This window comes from Hippopotamus amphibius, chromosome X (genome assembly GCF_030028045.1).
Source record: "Hippopotamus amphibius kiboko isolate mHipAmp2 chromosome X, mHipAmp2.hap2, whole genome shotgun sequence".
NCBI classification, from domain to species: domain Eukaryota; kingdom Metazoa; phylum Chordata; class Mammalia; order Artiodactyla; family Hippopotamidae; genus Hippopotamus; species Hippopotamus amphibius.
This window is the reverse complement of record NC_080203.1, coordinates 77050086-77075287: the sequence shown is the minus strand read 5'-3', so window position 1 is coordinate 77075287 and position 25202 is coordinate 77050086. Positions and strand designations below refer to the sequence as shown.

The 25202-nt window shown below is 36.6% G+C and overlaps 1 protein-coding gene across 1 annotated transcript in view; it reads right to left on the bottom strand.

The window, feature by feature from the left end:
- The window catches only part of TEX11 (testis expressed 11), a 338452-nt gene that overhangs the window by 298675 nt on the left and 14575 nt on the right, over positions 1-25202 (bottom strand). Inside the window, exon 4 of the mRNA XM_057717635.1 lies at positions 14304-14425. Within this exon, the coding sequence (XP_057573618.1) occupies positions 14304-14425 (122 nt within the window). The remainder of the gene's footprint in view (positions 1-14303; positions 14426-25202) is intronic.

Here is a 25202-nt window from a genome sequence, read left to right as displayed (position 1 = left end):
CACAGACTGGCTGAAGGGATACAAAAACAAGACCCTTACATATGCTGTCTGAAAGAAACCCACTTCAGGCCTAGGGACACACAAACACTGAAAGTGAGGCGATAGAAAAAGATATTCCATGCAAATGGAAGTCAAAAGAAAGCTGGAGTAGCAATACTCAGATCAGACAAAATAGACGTTAAAATAAAGACTATTACAAGAGACAAAGAAGGACACTACATAATGATCAAGGGACAATTCAAGAAGAATATACAACAATTATGAATATCTCTGCACCGAACACAGAAGCATCTCAATACATAAGGCAAATGCTAACAACCATGAAAGGGGAAAGCGACAGTAACACAATAATAGTAGGAGACTTTAAGATCCCATTACACAAATGGACAAATCAACCAAACAGAAAATGAATAAGGAAACACAAGCTTTAAATGACACACTAGACCAGATGGACATAATTGATATTTATATGATATTTCATCCAATAGCTACAGAATCACTTTTGCTCAAGTGCACATGGAACAATCTCCATGATAGATCACATGTTGGGTCACAAATCAATCCTCAGTAAATTTAAGAAAATTGAAATCATATCAAGCATCTTTTCAAAGCACGACACCATAAGATTACATATCAAATACAGGAAAAAAAACTGTAAAAAGTACAAACATATGGAGGTTAAACAATATGCTATTAAACAACCAAAAGATCACTGAAGAAATTAAAGAAGAAATGAAAAAATACCTAGAAACAAATGACGATGAAAACACAACAACCCAAAACCTATTGATGCAGCAAAAGCAGTTTTAAGAGGGAAATATAGCAATACAATCTCACCTCGAGAAACATGAAAAATTTCAAATAAGCAACCTACCCTTGCACCTAAAACAACTAGAGAAGGAAGAAAAAAAAACCCCAAAGTGAGCAGAAGGAAAGAAATCATAAAGATCAGATCAGAAATAAATGAAAAAGAAATGGACACAATAGCAAAGATCAGTAAAACTAAAAGCTGGTTTTTTGAGAAGATAAAAAAAATTGATAAAACATTAGCCAGACTCATCAGGAAAAGAGGGAGATGATGCAAATCAACAGAATTAGAAATGAAAAAGGAGAAGTAACAACCGACACTGCAGAAATACAAAAGATTATGAGAGACTACTACAAGCAATTATACGCCAATAAATTAGATAACCTGGAAGAAATGGAAAAATTCTTAGAAAAGTATAATCTTCCAAGACTGAACCAGGAAGAAATAGAAAATACAAACAGACCAATCAGAAGAACTGAAATTGAAACTGTGATTAAAAATATTCCAACAAATAAACGCCCAGGGCCAGATGGATTCAAAGGCGAATTCTAACAAACATTTAGAGAAGAGCTAACAACTATACTCAAATTCTTCCAAAATATAGCAGGAGGAAAACTTCCAAACTCATCTTACAAGGCCACCATCCACCTAATAACAAAACCAGACGAAGATGTCACAAAAAAACAAAATTACAGGCAAATATCACTGATGAATTTAGATGCAAAAATCCTCAACAAAATACTAGCTAACGGAATCCAACAGCACATTATAAAGATCATACACCATGATCAAGTGGGGTTTATCCCTGGAAAGCAAGGATTCCTCAATATACACAAATCAATCAATGTGATGCACAATATTAACAAAATGAAGGATAAAAACCACATGGTAATCTCAACAGATACAGAAAAAGCTTCGACAAAATTCAACATCCATTTATGATAAAAATAACTCTCCAGAAAGTGGGCATAGAAGGAAACTACCTCAACAGAATAAAAGCCATATATGACAAACCAATAGCCAACATCATTCTCAATGGTGAAAAACTGAAAGCATTCCCTTTAAGAACAGGAACAAGACAAGGGTGCCAACTCTCATCACTATAATTCAACATAGTTTTGGAAGTGTTAGCCACAGCAATGAGAGAAGAAAAAGAAGTAAAAGGAATCCAAATTGAAAAAGAAGTAAAACTGTCAATCTTTGCAAATGACATATTATACATAGAAAATCCTAAAGATGATACCAGAAAACTACTAGCACTAACTGATGAACTTAGTAAAGTAGCAGGATACCAAATAAATGCACAAAAATCCATTGCATTCCTAAACAGTAACAACAAAAAATCATAAAGAGAAATTAAGGAAGCACTCCCATTTACCATTGCAACAAAAAGAATAAAATACCTAGGAATAAACTTACTTAAGGAGGCCAAAGTCCTGTATGCAGAAAACTATAAGACACTGATGAAAGAAATCAAAGACAATGCAAACAGATGGAGAAATATACCATGTTCCTGGATAGGTAGAATCAACATTGTGAAAATGACTGTACTACCCAAAACCAAGTACATATTCAATGCAATCCCTATCAAATTACCGATGGCCTTTTTTACAAAACTACAACAAAAAATCCTAAAATCTGTATGGAAATGCAAAAGACCCCAAATAGCCAAAGCATTCTTGAGAAGGAAAAGCAGAGCTGCAAGACTCAGGCTCTCTGACTTCAAACTATCCTACAGTGCTGCAGTGATCAAGACAGTCTGGTACTGGCACAAAAACAGAAATATAGATCAATGGAAAAGAATAGAGAGCCCAGAGATAAACGCACACACATATGGTCACCTTATCATTGACAAATGAGGCAATAATACACAATGGAGAAAAGACGGCTTTTTCAATAAGTGGTGCTAGGAAAACTGGACTGCTACATGTAAAACAATGAAATTAGAACACCCCTTAAAACCATACACAAAAATAAACTCAAAATGGATTAAAGCCCTAAATATGAGGTCAGACACTATAAAACGCGTAGAGGAAAATATAGGCAGAACACTCTATGAAATAAACTAAGATCCTTTTGACCCACCTCCTAAAATAATGGAAATAAAAACAAAAATAAACAAATGGGACCTAATGAAACTTAAAAGCTTTTGCACAGCACAAGAAACCATAAACAAGACAAGAAGACAACCCTCAGAATGGGAGAAATTATTCACCAATGAAGCAACTAACAAAGGATTAATCTCCAAAATATACAAGCAGCTCATGCAGCTCAACATAGCAAAAACAAACAACCCTATCCCAAAATGGGTGGAAGACCTAAATAGACATTTCTTCAAAGAAGACATGCAAGATGGCTAACAAAAACATGAAAAGGTATCAGCTCACATGGGTAAGAATGGCCATCATCAAAAGGGAACACTCCTGCACTGTTGGTAAGAATGTAAATTGCTACAGCCATTATGGAGAATAGTGTGGATGTTCCTTGAAAAACTAAAAATAGAACTACCATAGAACCCAACAATCCCACTACTGGGCATATACCCTGAGAAAACCATAATTCAAAAAGATACATGCACCGCAATGTTCACTGCAACACTATTTACAATAGCCAGGACATGCAATCAACCTAACTGTCCTCAGACAGATGAATGGATAAAGAAGATGTTGCCAAAATCTCAGCTCCCTGTGCATCAATGACAAATCAAAATATGGAGACACAGCTATGGAGGATAAACAAAGAGTGGCTTTATTTCTTTCCAGGCAAAGGGGAGACACAGTAAGCTAGGGCCTTAAGAACTGTGCCCCCCTTCACTGAGGAATAGGGACAGCTTATATAGTCAGGGGTAGTGGTCAGAGGTATGTGATAAGGATAAAGTAACAGTTTTGCATTCTTTCTTCTGCAAAGTTTCAAAAGGATGGAGTTGCTGACAAGATTAGGGCGTATGCAGGGTCATAAGTGGTTGGGTCTCCTACTCTCAAAATCTGATGAGCTTCTCTGTTTCCTTTAATCTTGCCTCAGGTGGTTTCATGACTGTTCCTGCCTTGCTTAGAAACTGCTTGCAAATCTGCCCTTTGGAACTCTGACCTTTGGAACTCAGGTAAGGTGACGGAGGCTGGATTCTTACCTAAAAGAAATGGGTGACAAACAAACAAAAACCTCCACGTCCAGGAGCCCCACAGGGCTCTGGTCAGCATCAAAGATGTGGGGAGGTGGGACAGCTCAAGATGGCAGAGTAGAAGGACCTGCGCTCGCTCCCTCTTGCAAGAGCACCGGAATCACAACTAACTGCTCAACAATCATCGACAGGAAGACACTGGAACTCACCAAAAAAGACACCCCACATCCAGTGACAAAGGAGAAGTCATAATGAGACCATAGGAGGGGTGCAATTGTGATAAAATCAAATCCCACAACTGCTGGGTAGGTGACTCACAAACTGGAGAACAGTTATACCACAGAAGTCCACCCACTGGAGTGAGGGTTCTGAGCCCCATGTCTGCCTTTCCAACCTGGGGGTGTGGCAACGGAAGGAGGAATCTCCAGAGAATCAGACTTTGAAGGCCAGTGGGATTTGATTGCAGGACTTCCACAGGACTGGGGAAAACAGAGGCTCCACTCTTGGAGGCCACACAAAAAAGTAGTGTGTGCACCAGGACCAAGGGGGAAGGAGCAGTGACCCCAAAGGAGACTGAACCAGAACCACCTACTGGTGTTGGAGGATCCCCTGCAAAGGCGGGGGGCATCTGTGGCTCACTGTGTCACTACAGAGACATGAATGCTGGCATCAGGGGTTCTGGAAAATGCTCATTTGACCTGAACCACCCCCCCAGAGTGCATCATTAGCCCTGCCAAAAAGCTTGTAAGCTCCATTGCCGGGTTGTCTCAGGCCAAACAACCAACAGGGTGGGAATGCAGCCCCACTGATCAGCACACAAGGGATTAAACTTTTACTGAGCTCTGCCCACCAAAGCAAAACCCAGCTCTACCCACCACCAATCCCTTCCATCAGGAAGCATACACAAGCCTCTTAGATAGCCTCATCCATCAGAGGGCAGACAGCAGTAACAAGAAGAACTACAATCCTGCAGCCTGTGGAACGAAAACCACAGCCACAGAAAGACAGAGAAAATGAAAAGGCAGAGAACTTTGTACCAGATGAAGGAACAAGATAAAACCCCAGAAAAACAACTAAATGAAGTGGAGATAGGCACCCTTCCAGAAAAAGAACACAGAATAATGATAGTGAAGATGATCCAGGACTTCGAAAAAAGACTGCATGCAAAGATCAAAAGGATGCAAGAAAAGCTTAACAAAGACCTAGAAGAATTAAAGAGCAAACAAACAGAGATAAGCAACACAATAACTGAAATGAAAAATACACTAGAAGAAACCAAGAGCTGATTAACTCAGGCAGAAGAACGGATAAGTAGCCTGGAAGACAGAATGCTGAAAATCACTGATGCAGAAAAGAATAAAGAAAAAAGAATGAAAAGAACTGAAGACAGCCTAAGAGACCTCTGGGACAACACTGAATGCACCAACATTTGCATTATATGGGTCCCAGAAGGAGAAGAGAGAGAGAAAGGACCCAAGAAAATATTGGAAGAGATTATAGTCAAAGACTTCCCTCACATGGGAAAGGAAATAGCCACCCAAGTCCAGGAAGTGCAGAGAGTCCCAGGCCAGAAAAACCCAAGGAGAAATACGTCAAGACACAGAGTAGTCAAATTGACATAAATTAAAGACAAAGAAAAACTATTAAAACAACAAGGGAAACATGACAAATAGCATACAACGAAATTCCCATAAGGTTAACATCTAATTTCTCAGCAGAAACTCTGAAAGCCAGAAAGGAGTGGCACACCAGAAAGGATCTTATTCAGATTCAACGGAGAAATCAAAAGCTTTACACACAAGCAAAGCTAAGAGAATTCAGCACCACCAAACCAGCCCTACAACAAAGGCTAAAGGATCTTCTCTAAGTGGGAAACACAAGAGAAGAAAAGAACCTACAAAAACAAACCGAAAAGAATTAAGAAAATGGTAATAGGAACATACATATCAATGATTACCTTCAATGTAAAAGGACTAAATGCTCGAAACCAAAAGACACAGACTGGCTGAATGGATATAAAAACAAGACTCATATATATGCTGTCTACAAGAGACTCACTTCAGACCTAGGGACACATACAAACTGAAAGTGAGGGTATGGAAAAAGGTATTCCATGCAAATGGAAATCAAAAGAAAGCTGGAATAGCAATACTCATATCAGATAAAATAGAGTTTAAAATAAAAAAGATTCCAAGAGACAAGAAAGGACACAAAAAATTAAGGGATCAATCCAAGAAGAAGAAGAGATAACAATTAGAAATATATATGCACACAATATAGGAGCACCTCAATACATAAAGCAAATGCTGACAAGTATAAAGGAGGAAATTGACAGTAACACAATAATAGTGGGGGACTTGAACACCCCACTAACACCAATGGACAGATCATCCACACAGAAAATTAATAAGGAAACACAAGCTTTAAATGACATAATAAACCAGTTAGATTTAATTGATATTCATAGGATATTCCATGAATCAGGAGAAGTTACAACAGACACCGCAGAAATAAAAAGCAGCATAAGAGACTACTACAAGCAATTATTTGCCAATAAAATGGGCAACCTAGAAGAAATGGACAGATTCTTAGAAAGGTATAACCTTCCAAGAGTGAATCAGGAAGAAGTAGGAAATATGAACAGACCAATCACAAGTAATGAAATTGAAACTGTGATCAAAAATCTTCCAACAAACAAAAGTCCAGAACCAGATGGCTTCACAGGTGAATTCTATCAGACATTCAGAGAAGAGCTAACACCCATCCTTCTCAAACTCTTCCAAAAATTGCAGAGGAAGGAACACTCCCAAATTCATTCTACGAGGCCACCATCACTCCTATGAAAACCAGACAAAGATACAACAAAAAAAGAAAATTACAGGCCAATATCACTGATGAATACAGATGCAAAAATTCTCAACAAAATACTAGCAAACCGAATTCAAGAACACATTGAAAGGATCAAAAAAAAGAAGGATCATACACCATGATCAAGTGGTATTTATACCTGGAATGCAAGGATTCTTCCATATATGCAAATCAGTCAATGTGATACACCATTTTAACAAATTCAAGAATAAAAACCATATGATCATCTCAATTGATACAGAAAAAGCTTTTGACAAAATTCAACACCCATTTATGATAAAAACTCTTCAGAAAGTGGGCATAGAGGGAACCTACCTCAACATAATGAAGGCCATATATAACAAAACCACAGCAAATATCAGTCTCAATGGTGACAAAATGAAAGCATACCCTCTAAGATCAGGAGGAAGACAAGGATGTCCACTATTGTCACTACTATTCAATATAGTTTTGGAAGTCCCTGCCACAGCAATCAGAGAAGAAAAAGAAATAAAAGGAACCCAAATTGGAAAAGAAATAGTAAAATTGTCACTGTTTGCAAATGACATGATACTATACATAGAAAATCCTAAAGATGCCACCAGAAAACTACTTGAGCTATTCAATGAATTTGGTAAAGTTGCAGGATACAAAACTAACACACAGAAATCTCTTGCATTTCTATACACTAACAATGAAAGATCAGAAACAGAAATTAAGGAAACAATCCCATTCACCATCGCAACAAAAAGAATAAAATACCTAAGAATAAACCTAACCAAGGAAGTAAAAGACCTGTACTCAGAAAACTATAAGACACTGATGAAAGCAATCAAAGACACACAAACAGATGGAGAGATATACCACGTTCTTGTTTTGGAAGAATCAACATTTGTGAAAATGATTGTACTACCCAAAGCAACTCACAGATTCAATGCAATCCGTATCAAATTACTAATGGCATTTTTTACAGAACTAGAACAAAAAATCCTAAAATTTGTATGGAAATGCAAAAGACCCCAAACAGCCAAAGCAATCTTGAGAAGGAAAGATGGAGTAGGAGGAATCAGGCTCCCTGACTTCAGACTATTCTACAAGGCTACAGCAATCAAGACAGTATGGTACTGGCACAAAAACAGAAATATAGATCAATGGAACAGGACAGAAAGCCCAGAGATAAACTATGCTGAACTAATCTATGACAAATTAGGTAAGCATATACAATGGAGACTAGACAGCCTCTTCAATAAGTGGTGCTGGGAAAATTGGACAGCTACATGTAAAAGAATGAAATTAGAACACTTCCTAACACCATACACAAAAATAAACTCAAAATGGATTAAAGAGCTAAATGTAAGGCCAGACATTATAAAACTCCTAGAGGAAAACATAGGAAGAACACTCTGACATAAATCACAGCAAGACCTTTTTTGACCCATCTCCTAGAGTAATGGAAATAAAGACACAAATAAATAAGTGGGACCTAATGAAACTTAAAAGCTTTTGCACAGCAAGGGAAACTATAAACAAGATGAAAAGACAACCCTCAGAATGGGAGAAAATATTTGCAAACGAATCAACAGACAAAGGATTAATCTCCAAAATATATAAACAGTTCATGCAGCTCAATATCAAAAAAACAAACAACCAATCAACAAATGGGCAGAAGACCTAAATAGGCATTTCTCCAAAGAAGACATATGGATGGCCAAGAGGCACATGAAAAGCTGCTCAACATCACTAATTGTGAGAAACACAAATCAAAACTACAGTGAGGTATCACCTCACACCAGTTAGAATGGGCATCATCAGAAAATCTACAAACAATAAATACTGGAGAGGGTGTGGAGAAAAGGGAACCCTCTTGCACTGTTGCTGGCAATGTCAATTGATACAGCCACTATGGAGAACAGTATGGAGGTTCCTTGAAAAGCTAAAAAGAATTACCATATGACCCAGCAATTCCACTACTGGGCATATACCCAGAGAAAACCATAATTCAAAAAGACACATGCACCCCAATGTTCACTGCAGCAGTATTTAGAATAGTCCAGTCATGGAAGCAACCTAAATGCCCACCAACAGATGAATGGATAAAGAAGGTGTGATACATATATACAATGGAATATTACTTAGCCATAAAAGGGAACGAAATTGGCACATTTGTAGAGACATGGATGGACCTAGAGACTGTCATACAGAGTGAAGTCAGAATTTGAAAAACAAATATCATATATTAACACATATATGCGAAATATAGAAAAATGGTATAGATCAATGCGTTTGCAAGGCAGAAATAGAGACACAGATGTAGAGAACAAACATATGGACACCAAGGGGGGAAGGTGTCGGGGCTTGGGATGGGATGAATTGCAAGATTGGGATTGCCTTATACACATTACTAACAAGAAAATAATATCAAATTGTACACTTTAAATATATGCAGTTTATTGTGTATCAGTTATATCTCAATAAAAGTTCTTTAAAAAAAAGATGTGGCACATATATACAATGGATTATTACTCAGCCATAAAAAAGAATGAAATTGAGTTATCGGTAGTGAGGCGGATGGACCTAGAGTCTGTCATACAGAGTGGAGTCACCCAGAAAGAGAAAAACACTGTATGCTAATGCATATATATGGAATATAAAAAACCAGTACAGATGAACCCTGTGGCAGGACAAGAATAAAGATGCAGATGTGAAGAACGGACTTGAAGACACGGGGTCAGGGGGGAGGGGAAGGTGGGACAAAGTGAGAGAATAGCATTAACATATGTACACTATCAAATGTAAAATAGATAGCTAGTGGGAAGCTGCTGCATAACACAGGGAGATCAACTCAATGATATTGATGACCTAGCAGGGTGGGATAGGGAGGGTGGGAGGAACGCTCAAGAGGGAGGGGATATGGGGATATACGTATAAATACAGCTGATTCACTTTGTTGTACAGCAGAAACTGGCACAACAGTGTAAAGCAATTATACTCCAATAAAGAGCTGGGAAAAAAAATCCATCTTGCAGTGCAGGGGTTGCTGGTCCAATCCTTGGTCAGGGAACTAAGATTCTACATGCTGCAGGGCAACTAAGCCCACATGCCGCAACTACTGAGCCTGCATGCCACAATTAGAGAGAGAAGCCTGCATGCCACAATGAAAAGCCCACACACCTCAATGAAAGATCCCATGTGCCACAACAAGGCCTGATACAGCCAAAAATAAATTTTTTTTAAAAATGACATTGCAAGAAAAAGGGTAAGATGAATTCTGACTATAAACACTTCATATTCACAAAATGCAAATTTATTCAGTTAATATATACTGAGCACCTAATATGTGGCAAGACTTGTGCGAGGTTTATATAAATGTGTAATGATAAACACAATAAATATACATAGGAAGCAGAAGTAAGTAATATGAAGATTAGGTTTTCTAGAAAGAAAAAACCTAGGCACTTCTAAAACCATACAGACCTTGCAAAAAAGACCAGACTCTTACTCTAAACCTCATAATCTCTTTTCACTACCAACTGAACAGAGTAAGAAGAGGTTATAACCTAAAAAGAGACTTCTTTGTAAAAAAATATACTAAAAATTTTAGAACTAATTAACAAATTCAACAAGGTTGCAGGATACAAGATCAATAAACAAAAAACAATTGTATTTCTGTATATTAGCAATGAATAATCGTATAAAATTTAACACTCCAAAACTAAAAACACTGTTGAAAAAATTATAGAAAACAATAAGTGGAAAGACATACCAATTTACGGCTCAGAACACCTAATATTGTTAAGTTGGCAATACTCCCCAAATTGATCGATGGATTTAGGCACTATCCATCAAAATTACAGCTAGTTTCTTTGCAGAAATCAACAAGGTGATCCTAAAATTCATGTGAAAATTCAAAGGACCCAGAAAAGTCAAAAAAATCTTGAAAAACAGGAACAAAGTTGGAGGATTCACACTTTCCAATTTCAAAACTTACTATAAAGCTACAATAATCAAGAGAGTGTGGTACTGGCATATGGACAGACATATAGATCAATGGAATAGAACTGAGAATCCAGAAATAAACCCTCATATTTATGCTCAATTGATTTTTGACAAGGATACTAACACAAATTTAGTGAGGAAAGACGAGTCAACAAACATACTGGGACGACTTGAAATTCACCTGCAAAATAATGAATTTCGATCCCTTCCTCATACCATATGTAAAAGTAAACTCAAAGTGGACCATAAACCTAAAGGTAAGAACTAAAACTATAACACTCTCAGAAGAAAACGTAACAATAAGCCTTCACAACCTTGGGTTAGGAAAAGCCTCCTTAGATATGACACCAAAAGTATAAACAATAAAAGAAAGACTTGATAAGTTAGACTTCATCAAAATTTTAAACATTTTTGTTTCAGAGGATACAATCAAGAAAGTGAGGGACTTTCTAGGTGGTGCAGTGGGTAAGAATCTGCCTGCCAATGCAGGGGACACGGGTTCGATCCCTGCTCTAGGAAGATCCCACATGCTGTGGAGCAACTAAGCCCACGTGCCACAACTATTGAGCCTGTGCTCTAGAGCCCGTGAGCCACAACTATTGAGCCTGTGTGCCACAACTACTGAAGCCCATGAGCCTAGAGCCCATGCTCCGAAACGAGAGGCCACCAAAGTGAGAGGCCTGCGCACTGCAACAAAGAGTGGCCCCCACTCTCCACAACTAGAGAAAGCCCATGTGCAGCAATGAAGACCCAACAAAGCCAATAAATAAATAAACTAATTAAAACAAACAAACAAAAAAGATGTGGTCAGCATCTTCTAAAATAAAAGTGAAAATATAACCCACAGAATAGGAGAAAATATTTTGCAAGTCACATATCTGATAAGTGACTTGTATCTGGAATATATAAAGAACTCCTACTATTCGTAGTAAAAAGACAAATCAATCTAAAAATTGGCAAAGGATCTTAATAGATATTTCTCCAAGGAAAATATGCAAATGACCAATAAGCACATGAGAAGATGCTCAACATCCTTAGCCATCAGGGAAACAAATTAAACTACAATGAGATACCACCTCACACCCATTAGCATGACTACTATCAAAAAACAGCAATAAGAAGTGTTGGTAAGGATGTAGAGAAACGGGAACCCTTGTGCACTACTGATGGGAATTTTTTAAATGGTGCAGCCACTTTGGAAAACAGCAAGGCAATTCCTCAAAAAAAAAACCACAGAATTACCATATGATCCAGCAATTCCACTTCTGGGTATATACCCAAAAGAATTGAAAGCAGGGGTTTGAACAGAACTTTTATTTATTTTTTTTTAAAGCTCTTTATTGGAATATATTTGCTTTACACTCTTGTACCAGTTTTTGAGGTACACCAAACTGAATCAGCTGTATTTATACATATATCTCCATATCCCCTCCCCTCCACGATTCCCTCCCACCCTCCCTGTCCTGGCCCTCTAAGGCATCTCCCATCATCAAGTTGATCTCCTTTTGTTATACAGCAACTTCCCACTAGCTATCTATTTTACAGTTGGTAGTGTATCTATGTCTATGCTACTCTCTCACTTCGTCCCAGCTTCCCCTTCACCCCCCACCCCAGCCCCGCATCCTCAAGTCCTTTCTCTACTTCTGTATCTCCATGAACAGATACTTTTATACCCATGTTCATAGCTGCATTATTCACAAAAGCCAAAAGGCAAAAGCAGTTCAAGTATCTATTGACTGATGTATAGATAAACAAAATGTGGTATGTACAAAGAATATTATGAAGCCTTAAAAAGGAAAGAAATACTGGGGGAGGGGGAAAAAGGGGGCAGAAATTCTGACACATACTATACCACAGATGAATCTGAGGACATTATACTGAGCAAAATATGCCAGTCACAAAGTGATAAATACTGTATGATTCCACTTATATGAGGTACCAAGTATCTCTTATAGAGATAGAAAGTAGAATGGTGGTTGCCAGGGTCTGGGAGAAAGGAAGAATGGGGAATTGTTGTTTAACAGGTACAGAATTTCAGTTGTGCAAGATGAAAAAAAGTTCTGGAAATTGGTTGCACAATTATGTGAATGAATGAATACTACTGGATTTTACATTTAAAAATGGTTAAGATGGTAAATTTTACGTTATGTATACTTTACCACAATTAAAAATAAAACAAACACAAGATGCTACTTCACATTCACTAGGACAGCTATAATCAAAAAGACAGGCATTTTCATTGGGCTTTGTAAAAAAAAAAAAAAAGAAAAAGAAAGACAGATAATAATAAGTATTGGTGATGATGGAAAAATTGGGTCATACACTGCTGGTGGGAATGCAAAATGGTACAGTCAATTTGGAAAACAATCTGATAGTTCCTCAAAAGTTAAACAGAGTTACCATATGACCAGCAATTTCACTCCTAGGTATATAACTAAGAGAAATAAAGACATAAAAATCTGTACATGAATGTTCATAGAAGCATTATTCATAGTAGCCAAAAGGTGTAACAAATGTTCATCAACAGATGAACAGATATACAAAATGTGATATAGTCAAAGAATGGAATATTATTCAGCCATTAAAAAGTGACGAAGTACAGATACATGCTACAACATGGAAGAACTTTGAAAACACGCTAAGTGAAAGAAGTCAGTCCCAAAAGACCACATATTGTCTGTTTCCATTTATATAACATGTCCAAAATAGGCAAATCCACAGAGACAGAAGGTAGATTAGAGGTTGTCTAGAGCTGGAAGAGAGAAGGAAATGGAGAGTATCTGTGAATGGCTGCAAGGTTTCTTTCTGGGGTGATGAAAATGTTCTAAAGTTAACTGTGGTGATGCGTGCACAACTCTGTGAAATATTAAAAATCATTGAATTGTACACTTGAAATGGGCAAATTATATGGCATATGAATTATATATAGATAAAGTTATATATATAAAGTTATATATAGATAAGAGATATTTACAGTAAACTTTATTCTCACCTTTCCATATGTGCAGTTACCAAAATGGAAGGATCTGCCCAAGATAAACATTCCCAAAAGTACTTCAGAACCTCAAGGCAATTTCAAAATTAAGTGATAGACCTCCAATTAAACACTAGGAAAAAAAAACCCCAAAAGCACCACTGAAGGCTTATATTCAACTGAGTTTCCCACTACCAGGTAGTTTCTTACTCTGCTGCAAAAGGAAGGAAAAGAGAACTATTATTTAGTGACTAACTACTATGTACCCAAGACCTTAAATGTGTTATTTTTTTTACTTTCACAACACTGGGAAGTGGGTTTTATTATTCTCCTTTTAATAGATGAGAAAACTGAAGCCTAGAGAGGTTAAATGCTACATATTAAATTTGAGACATATTTTTCCATTGGCTTCTAAAACACTATTTTCCCTAAATGTGCCATTAGGCTTGATTTCTGTGTATTTAGATTTCATGTTAATCATGAAGTCTAATTTTTACTTATACATTAATTAAAACAGTGAATCATCAAAACATCATAAATAAAATTATTTTTATACCAACCTCAGAATCCTGTATTTCAGCCATAGACTCCCTGTTGATATTTGCTATGTCCATGAAGAGTCTATTAATTGCCTCGGGTATGCTAGCCAAATTGTCTTCTGCAATCAGGTTTTCAACAATTTCTGAAATAATAAATGATAAAAGTGCTGTGAACTATCACCATTGGCTGAAAGTAGCAAATCATTCTGACATCTGTTCCTAGACATTTTGTCAAATGAATATAGCATGAAGAAACTTCAACAATCCTTAGAGTAGGGCTTCCCTGGTGGCGCAGTGGCTAAGAATCCACCTGCCAATACAGGGGACACGGATTTGAGCCCTGGTTCGGGAAGACCCCACGTGCCATGGAGCTACTGCGCTCGTGCACCGCAACTACTGAGCCTGTGCTCTAGAGCCCACAAGCCACAACTATTGAGCGCACATGCCACAACTATGGAAGCCCATGTGCCTAGAGCCCATGCTCTGCAACAAGAGAAGCCACAGCAATAAGAAGCCCACACACCGCAACAAAGAGTAGCCCCAGCTCGTCACAACTAGAGAAAGCCCACGTGCAGCAATGAAGACCCAATGCAGCCAATAAATTAATTAATTAAATTTAAAGAACCCTTAGAGTAAAACCAAACTGGAGTTAAAAGTTTATTTTAGCTAAAGGCAGAGTACAATTTTCAAATAAAATTTGTATGTCCTGGGAGTCACTTGTTTATAACTTAACCATCATTACTCATTCTCAAAGTAAAACACATTTAATTCACAAATAGTAATGTTATTATAAGTCATCTTAAAACTACAAAATAGAAATTAACAATGTCTCCAAAACTACAAAATGTAGAAATTTTGAAGGGAGACTTACATATATGCCCTGTAAAACTGAAATACTTATTAATACTTTCAAGCATTAGACAGACATACTCTGAAGTCTTCACCTTACTTTGTGAGAAAAAAATGACAGGCTCAATTAGCAACAACATTAACCAGTTATCGAGTCTGTACAAATGATGTCACCATTTTCTAAACAGTCTTGAGCTCCAGACTCCATCTAGCTGAATCTTATTAGGCCATAGAATTCCTTAAAACTCAAACATGATGTGGAACCATAATTAATGCCTTTCATATTATCAAAATTGAGGTTTTTCCCAACTTGTGTAACAGAGGTCTCCATAACCTACATGTCTCTAATTTCTTGCAACATTTCTGAGCGTTAACTAGCAAGAAGGTTGTTAATATTCATAACAATACTATAAGAGCGCTTTCTGGAAGATTTTTAATCTGCTACAATAAACAGATTTTTAACCTGCTACAATGAACAATAAATCTGCTAGATGAAAATTTTTCAGTTAAATATCAGAAAATAGATTCACATAGAAACTTCACGAAGCAAATTATTTTCAAATATACTGAAATATTTTTAAAGCTCATAGAATCTTTAGTACCCACTGCATGATCAGAGATATTAGGGAAAATATACCATACATATTTCATATACCTCAAGTAATGATACATGTGAAAAGAAAAACCTCTAGCTTCCTTACTCCCACAAATTAGTTAATGGAAAGACTAATATTAAATATCTTGATTCTTCTAAGATTAGGTAAGCATTAGGCCGAAAAGTATATATATTTTAGCCCTTGCTCAAAATATTAATAACAGAATTAGGAAAATTTAGAATGGGAGAAAATATTTGCAAATCATATATCTCATAAGGGCTTAATATCCAAAATATATAAAGAAATTATACAGCTTAACAGCAAAAATAATCCAATTTTAAAATGTCTGAATAGACATTTTTCCAAAAAAAATACAGTGAAGGCCAAAAGGTAAGTGCAAAAAAGACGTTCAACATCATTAATCACCAAGGAAATGCAAATCAAAACCACGAGATATCACCTCACACCTGTTAGAATGGCCATCATAAAAAGACAAGCAATAACAAGTGTTGGCGAGGATGTGGAGAAAAGGGAACACTCCACACTGTTGGTAGAAATGTAAACTGGGTGCAGCCACTATGAAAACCGGTAGGGAGGTTCCTCAAAAAATTAGAAATAAAATTACCATATGCTCCAGCAATTCCACTTCTGGGAATTTATCTGAAGAAAACGAAAACACTAACTTGAAAAGATATGTACAATCTCATGTTCACTGCAGCATTATTTACAATAGCCAAGATGTGGAAAGAACTTAAGTGTCCATTGATGGATGAATGGATAAAAAAATGCAGTAAATATATACAATAGAATGTTATTCAGCCATAAAAATGAATGAAATCTTGCCATCTGCAACATGGATGGACCTTAAAGCTGTTATGCTAAGTGAAATAAGTCAGACAAAGAAAGACAAATATCGTATGATCTCACTTACACGTGGAATCATCAAAAAAAAAGCTCATGGATACAGGAAACAGACTGGCAGTTGCCAGAACCAGGAGGTAGAGGGTGGGTTAAATGGATGAAGGAAGCCAAAAGGTACAAACTTCCAGTTATAAAACAAATAGGTCATAGGGATGTAATGTTCAGCAATGGCAACTACAGTTAATACTATATTGTACATTTTAAAATTGCTAAGAGTAAATCTTAAAAGTTATCAACACAAGAAAAAAATTTTTTCTAACTATGGATGGTGCTAGATGTTAAACTAGGCTTATTGTGCTGATCATTTTGTAATATACACAAATATTGAATCATGTTGTACACCTGAAACTAACATAATGGTGTATGTCAATTTTACCTCAATTTTAAAAAATAATTAGGAAAGTTTTTTAAATGATGTTTTAAGAAATCCAAATATTGTTTAAAAACAGATTTCTTGAAATGTTTTTGGAAAGAAAAATCCCAACATAAATTTTTAAATTTGACTTCCTTTTTTAAAAATCCAAAGATATTTTATTAGAATACCAATTATAACTCCCAGTTACATAGTATATAAGACTGTGAAGACATCAATTTTGATTTGTGAATGTCCTCTTAATGTTTTGTATAATTCATTCTTTATCAAAATAATTCTAGTCCTTTCAAAACATATTTTCAGTGTCATTCAGTTGAGCGACTTGACTGACACCAGCTGAGACAATGACAGCACTGCAGTGCTTTAGGATAAAATGCAGTCAGCAAAGGTAAGTAATAGAGATCACATAGTTGAATGGTTGAGAGTTACACTATGAAGGAGAGACCTGCTTCTGGGAGAAGCTCAGAAAAGAGCTTCTATAAATACAGCCTATTCCTGAGATGTGAAGACAACACCCTGTATTAAGGTTATATAAAGCAAGATTGTACATTTTGAAAGAAAATGATTAAATTATCTTCCTGGCCACTGAAATAAACTATGATTTACAACATGATTTCAGTCAATTTAATTCAAATGAGATTCATTCTAGTTAAAACTGGGGAGTCACTCTATTGAGGCAGCCATGTTAATCTGTAACAATTAATTCTGATTAGATAGACAGCATTCTAGGTACAGTATAATAGAAAACAAACTTCTTCCTTGTCCTTGAGGAACGGAGCTTCTGTTACAACATGGAAAAAAATCTATCAACAGTCCTGCCAAGTCTCTCCCCATGACCTCCATCAACTCAATCAGTCATTCAAAAGCCAAATCAGTTCAGAGACTTGCCAGGGTCAATTCAAGAGTTTACTCCAAATCACAATGATTATCTGCAGGTTCTTCAGTGAAAAAAGAACCAAAAAAGACAATAAAATTAACATTTGCATAGTGCTTTACAGGTTCAAAGCTTTTTCTTTTTTTTTTCAAAGTTTTTCATATGCATTCTCATTTAATCATCAATCCACTCTGTAAGGGAGATACTTTTATAAGATGCGAGAACTGAGATTTAACAAAGTATAGTGACTTCTCAAAGGTGACAGAAAGAGGAAGTAGCAAGCTAGGATTGAACTCTGGCTTTCTAATTTGAAATCCTGTATTTTCCACTATACTAAGCCTATTGGGAAATGCCTGGAAGAAGTGACTTGCCAGGACTCTGGGACAACTAAAAAACAGTAGAGAGAGAAGAAATGAGCCAACACCATTCAGAGTGCTACACTATAATTCTGATTGTGGGCTAAGAAAAGCTATTCCAGCAGAGGCTAGTTTTAATGAGGACAGTCAAAATGTCCAAAACAGTGTCAAAAGGGCACAGCAAAAAAACTCAAGCAAAATCAGGACAATCAGGTTTAGGGATAGACAAAATCACACTGTAAATCATACTTTCTATCATATGGTCAGAGAGACAATCATTTTCCTTATACAATGTTCCAGGAGGACCCAACTGACAAACTGGTTATGGCACAAGATAATCCAAGCAGTGAATCATAACGCACAAGTCAGATGAAACTGCATGCACCATAGTTGCAAGAGAATCATTCACAGCAGTGTGCTGTAGTTCTGAGCAGCACCTTGGTCCTGGAGGGCAACTAGGAAAGGATACAGGGCAGGCTAACTCCATGAAAATCATGACAGAAATGATACAGAGTATGCCCCTAGCATGTTAAATCTCAAATCTGATGGCCAGTATGACTTCATTCCAAATCAACTTCTTCCCTACTACATAATACTGTTATTCTTTCTTGCCCTGGACAGAACTGATTCACGGACTGGAGCAAACCTAAGCCTGGGCTCATCAGGAGATAAAGCTATGTAAAATGTTGGAGGGCAAATGGCTGGGAGGGTAGGGGAAGGTAAAAAGGCAAAAGCTGACTATATCATGCTAACCAAAAAAGGAATTTCCAACTTGATTCTGGTGAGGAAACACATCCAGTTGCATCCAGGGCACTAAACTTTAGAGACTAAAGGGTAGAATTATACTTAACACTGAACAAACTATACCAGTAGGAAGAATGTCTCAAAAAAAAAAAAAAAGCCACAACTCAGTCCTCTCAACCATGTGTAAATGTTGCAACGAACTTGGTATTTTATTTCTTTCACACTCCTGTAAAATACAAGATCAATAACCAAACTCAACTTGGCAATTCATCCAATCCTACTCCTAAGCATCTGCCTATATTTACAAAGTAACTTGTATATATTACTCTTTTATTCTCATTACATCCTCTTACCCCTGTTGTAGCTGAGCCCTGCTCCTCTTGACTGAGTCTTCTATTCAGCTAAGATCTGGTTTGTTTTAGTTACCATGGTTACCAAAGGCTATTTCTATCTGTTTAATAACTTAATTAATTAACTTGTTTACTGAGTGTTAACAATGCACTAGGCACTAAAGATAGACTTATCCAAGACACTTGCCCAGTAGATTCACATCTAAATCAGACCAAAAACAATACATGGAAAGGTTGGGAATGCAATAAGCAGACTATAACAACACAGTTGGAAGGCTGAAGTAGATTAGCTAAGCTGAGTACATTACAGCAACTCTTACCAAGAGGTCTTTGAAGGAAGAAAGAAGTCTAAGTTGATTCAACTGTTTTTGTGTCTTATCTCTATAGTATTATAAACTACACACAATACACATAAAATAAAACTTGCTTGCAAAAGAGGTCAAATGTTTAATGAAATCAAATGAATCATAGCTAATTTTCCACACAACATACTCTTAGCCTTTCCATTCCTAATAGAATGCACTAGTTATTTAGAGGATTGCTAAGCAAAATGTCAGAAACAATTAAGCATCTTATGAACTTCTTTTGATGGTGATGGAAAAACATAGGAAAGCTTTGCCATGTGCGTTTCCAAATCATCATCAGAAATATATAGCATCATCCCTGGTGACAGTGTTGCTATCCTTGTGGGCAATATGAATGAAATAGACAAGAGTTATTTCATTCATTCCTTCAATAAACACAATGATAATCAAGTATTTTGCTAAGCACCAAGAATAATGTAAACAAGACACAGTTCCCTCCCCTGAGGAGCTTATACACATTTTCACACAAGATATATGTGTATACACAAATATCAAATATCAATCAACCAATTTTTTAGAGCTTTAAGTCACCTTAAAATTCTAGTAACACACTCTAATTTTATAACTGGTTAAGCAAAGTACAGAGAAGTTAATTAACTTGCCCAAGATCAAAGCTATTAGTGGCAGAGCATGAACAAAATCCATGACAACTTTACTTTTTGCTTTGGCTGGTGTCTGGATTTCTCCTTGCAAAATTTAATACAACAAACATTTACTGAAGGCTTGACATCAGGCAGATACTAGGTATCTTGCTAGGAATACAAACATGAGTGAAACAGTCTACACCATCAAGCAGATCACACTATTAACAGAAATTAAAATGAGAAAACTTACAATGTAGTAAGTGCTGTGAGTGCAAAGATGCTACAGGACTATAAAGGAAGAATTAAGTAACTACCCATTTGAGAGTTGGGATATTGGGATAGCAGGATAGGTTTCACTGAGTGCTATTTGAGGTGGGTGTTAAAGGATCACTTAGAGATTGCCAGGCAACATACCAAAGAGAAGGAGAAACATACAGGTGTGGAAAGCACAATGGGTTCAAATAACCATAAGTAGTTATGTATGGCTGGATAAGAGGGTAAAGGAAGGTTACAGGAAACACCATTGGAAAGGTATGTAGGGGCCAGAGCTTGAAACACATTGTATGGTATACTAACAAACTTCATTTCTGTTAGTTACACCATCTCTTTATTTCATAACCTGTATTATTTCTACCTAATACATGCATACCAGGTGACTCCAAGTATATCAACAAGATTTCTGCACAGGCCATATAGAAGCTGTGATCATGACTCTGAGCTACAATGGCACTCTCTTGGGACATTCCCTAATAATTCTGTCATTCCTAATCTGAGGATCCCACTGTGGCATTTAAAGGAATGGGATGGGATTGCCATATATATATATTACTAATAAGAAAAAAAAATATCAAATTGTACACTTTAAAAAAAAATAAAGGAATGGGAACAAATAGTTCAGGGAGGCTTTCAAATGAATAAAGCCCTTTCAGATTCAATGAAAGTCAATTACCTTGAGTGAGTTTTCCTACTAAAATTTTCAGTCTAGATCTACAGCCTAAACATGGCAGCCACATGTGACTATTGAGCACTAGAAATGTAGTCAATCCAAATTGAGATAGGCTATAATTGTAAAATGCACACCAGATTTCAAAGATTTAGCATTAAAAAAAGAATGTAAAATATCTCAGTAATTTTGTATACTGATTACGTGTTGAAATAATATTTTGAATATGTGGGGCTATAAGCAGTATCAAAATTTTTTATTATTATTATTATTATTATTATTATTATTATTATTTTAAATAATTGTACCTGTTTCTCTCTGCTTTTTAAATGTGGGTACTAGAAATTTTTAAATTATATTTGTAGCTCACATTGTATTTTTATTGGACAAGGCTGGTCTAGAGTGTATATTATCGTTGGTTTCCGAAGATTTAATGATACAAATTGTTAATATCTACTTCCTTAATAGTCATCACAGATTTAACAGAAAAAAAGAAAGTAAAAACTTGGATATTTTAATAGACCATAAGGATGTTTATATTATAGTAAATACAAAGATGTTAGAAATCTAGAAAAAGGAGACTTGTCTCCAAATTAACAACAGGAAAAGGAGTTCCAAAGCTTGATAAACAGTTGCCATTCTTTAAGAAGAAATAACCCTCATGTTGAGAAGGACAACTGGGCTAAATTATCTTGGTACCACTATTAAACAACACTCAACTTTTTGCTATTCCCATGTTAAGTTACCTTCTATTTTGTATGGTCCTGGTGCTTGTCAAGATGAGGAACTTTTTCTTTCTGAATCAAGCAGGACAGTTTTAGGAACCTCCCCCCACCCCCACCCCAGCCCAGTTGCTATTGTTTCTTAAATTAAGAATTTGGGCCTTTCAAAACCTGTCCTCCAAAAAGGAAATACTCTAGAAAATCTGTTGAAACCTGGTTACGAAAGCACTTTACATCTCAGTAAATCCACTCCTAGATATTTTCCCCCAAGAGAAATGAAAACCTAAACCACTTAAAACTTATACGTGAATATTCACAGCAACTTTTTTCATGACAGTCAAAAGTGTCCATCAACTGATGAACAGATAAACAAATTGTGATCTAGTCATTCAGTGAAATGCTACTAAACAATAAAAAAGAATTAACTACTTATATATGAAATGATATGGATGACTCTCAAAATGATTATCCTTAATGAAAGACACCATAGGAAAAAAGAATACATACTATATGATTTATAAACTAATCTGCAGTGATAGAAATCAGAACAGTGGTTGCCTGGGGTAGAGGGAGGGAGGTATATTGACAGCAAAGGGGTATGATAGAATTCTCTGAGACGAAAATGTTATATTTCTTGATTGTAATGGTGGTTATACAGGTTACATTTGCCAAAAAGAAAAAAAAAGGCACCAACCTATACACTTATAGTAGTGAATTGTATTGTATGTAAGTTATACCTCAATATAGTTAATTTCTAAGAAAGAAAGAAGAAAAGAAAAAAGGAAAGAGGAAGGGGAGGAGAGAGAAAGAAAGAAAAAGCACTAGAGCTGAAATCCCTGGAGGCTGTAGGTCAGGAGCAGGGTAGCATAGTGTGCATCAAACTTTGTTCATCCTCAAAAAGGCAGCCTCAGAGGTGAACAGGAGGTTTATCCCCTTTGACCGCCCTTAACCATTTCCCTCAAACCACCCCCACAAATTGCAACTATGTGAGGTGATGGGTGTCTTAACTAACACTATTGTGGTAATCATTTTGCAATATATACATATGTAAAAATCACTATGCCGTACATCTTAAACTTACACAGTATTATATGTCAATTATATCTCAATAAAGCTGGGGGAAAAAGGTGAATAAAAGTTGGTAACAGAAGTTCATATACAGAGATCCCCAAGAGCCCTTCAAAGAGATGAACTGAAATTCTAAACCTAGAGATAAAGCCAAGTATAAAACAAGACAGTTGCCAGGCTTTGGAAACAAAAGCAAATCAGGCAGGTTGAATAAGCATGCTCAGAGTACTAGAGCTCATCAATGAATCTGCTGTGCCACAACTACTGAGCCTGTGCTCTAGTGCCCACAAGCCACAACAACTGAGCCCACACGCAACAACTACTGAAGCCTGCGCGCTCTAGGGCCCACATGCCACAACTACTGAGCCCGCATGCTGCTACTCCCAAAGCCCGTGCACCTAGAGCCCATGCTCTGCAACGAGAGAAGCCACCGCACTGAGAAGCCTGTGCACTGCAACGAAGAGGAGCCCCCACTCGCCACAACTAGAGAAAGCCTATGCACAGCAACAAAGACCCAACGCAGCCAGAAAAAAAAAAAAAAAACCTCTTAGAGGAAAACATAGGCAGAACACACTTTGACATAAATCTCAGCAAGATCTTTTTTGATCCGCCTCCTAGAGTAATGAAAATAAAAATAAACAAATGGGACCTAATTAAATGCAAAAGCTTTTGCACAGCAAAGGAAACCATAAACAAAACGAAAAGGCAACCCACAGAATGAAAGTATTTGCAAACAAAGTGACCAACAAGGGATTAATCTCCAAAATATACAAACAGCTTGTGCAAGCTCAATATCAAAAAACAAACAACCCAAGCAAAAAATGGGCAGAAGACCTAAATAGACGTTTCTCCAAAAACATACAGATGGCCAAGAGGCACAAGAAAAGATGCTCAACATCACTAATTACTGTATCACCTCACACCAGTCACAATAGCCATTAAACAAATCTACAAACGATAAATGCTGAAGAGGGTGTGGAGAAAAGGGAATCCTCCTACACTGTTGGTGGAAATGTAAATTGGTACAGCCACTATGGAGAACAGTATGGAGGTTGCTTAAAAAACTAAAAATAAAGTTACCATATGATCCTGCAATCCCACTCCTGGGCATATATCTGGAGAAAACCATAATTTGAAAAGATACATGTACCCCAGTGTTCATTGCAGCACTATTTACAATACCCAGGACATGGAAGCAACCTGTGTCTGTTGACAGAAGAATGGATAAAGAAGATGTGGTGTATATATACAATGGAATATAACTCAGCCATAAAAAAGAACAAAATAATACCATTTGCAGCAAAATGGATGGACCTAGAGACTGTCATACTGAGTGAAGTCAGACAGAGAAAGACAAATATCATATGACATCACTTATATGTGGGATCTAAAAAATGGTACAAATGACCCTATTTACGAAACAGAAATAGAGTTACAGGTGTAGAAAACAAACTTATGGTTACCAAGAGAAAAAGGTGGGGAGGGATAAATTGGGAGTTTGGGATTGACATATACACACTACTATATATAAAATAGATAACTAATAAGAACCTACTGTATAGCACAGGGAAATCTACTCAATACTCCATAATGACCTATATGGGAATAGAATCTAAAAAAGAGTGGATATATGTATATATATAACTGATTCCCTTTGCTGTACAGCAGAAACTAACATAACATTGTAAATCAACAATACTCCAATAAAAATTAATTTAAAAATAAATATTTTTAAAAAGCATACTCAGAGCTTGCTGCTTAATGAATTGATGTCAATTTGAAGTTGTTTTTATTTTATTTTTTTAATATTTATTTATTTATTTGGCTGTGTTGAGTCTTAGTTGTGGCATGTGGGATCTTTGTTGTGGCATGCAGGATCTTTAGTTGTGGCATGTGGAATCTTTAGTTGTGACATGCAGGATCTTTAGTTGCAGCATGGGAACTCTTAGTTGCAACACGTGGGATCTAGTTCCCTGACCAGAGATCGAACCCAGGCCCCCGGCATTAGGAATGCAGAGTCTTACCCACCAGACCACCAGAGAAGTCCCTGAAGTGAAGCTTTTAATGACTTAACATTCTGTCCTTGGCCCTATCCTATTTTTTTAAATAAATTTATTTATTATTTATTTATTTATTGGCTGTGTTGGGTCTTCATTGCTGCACAAGGGCTTTCTC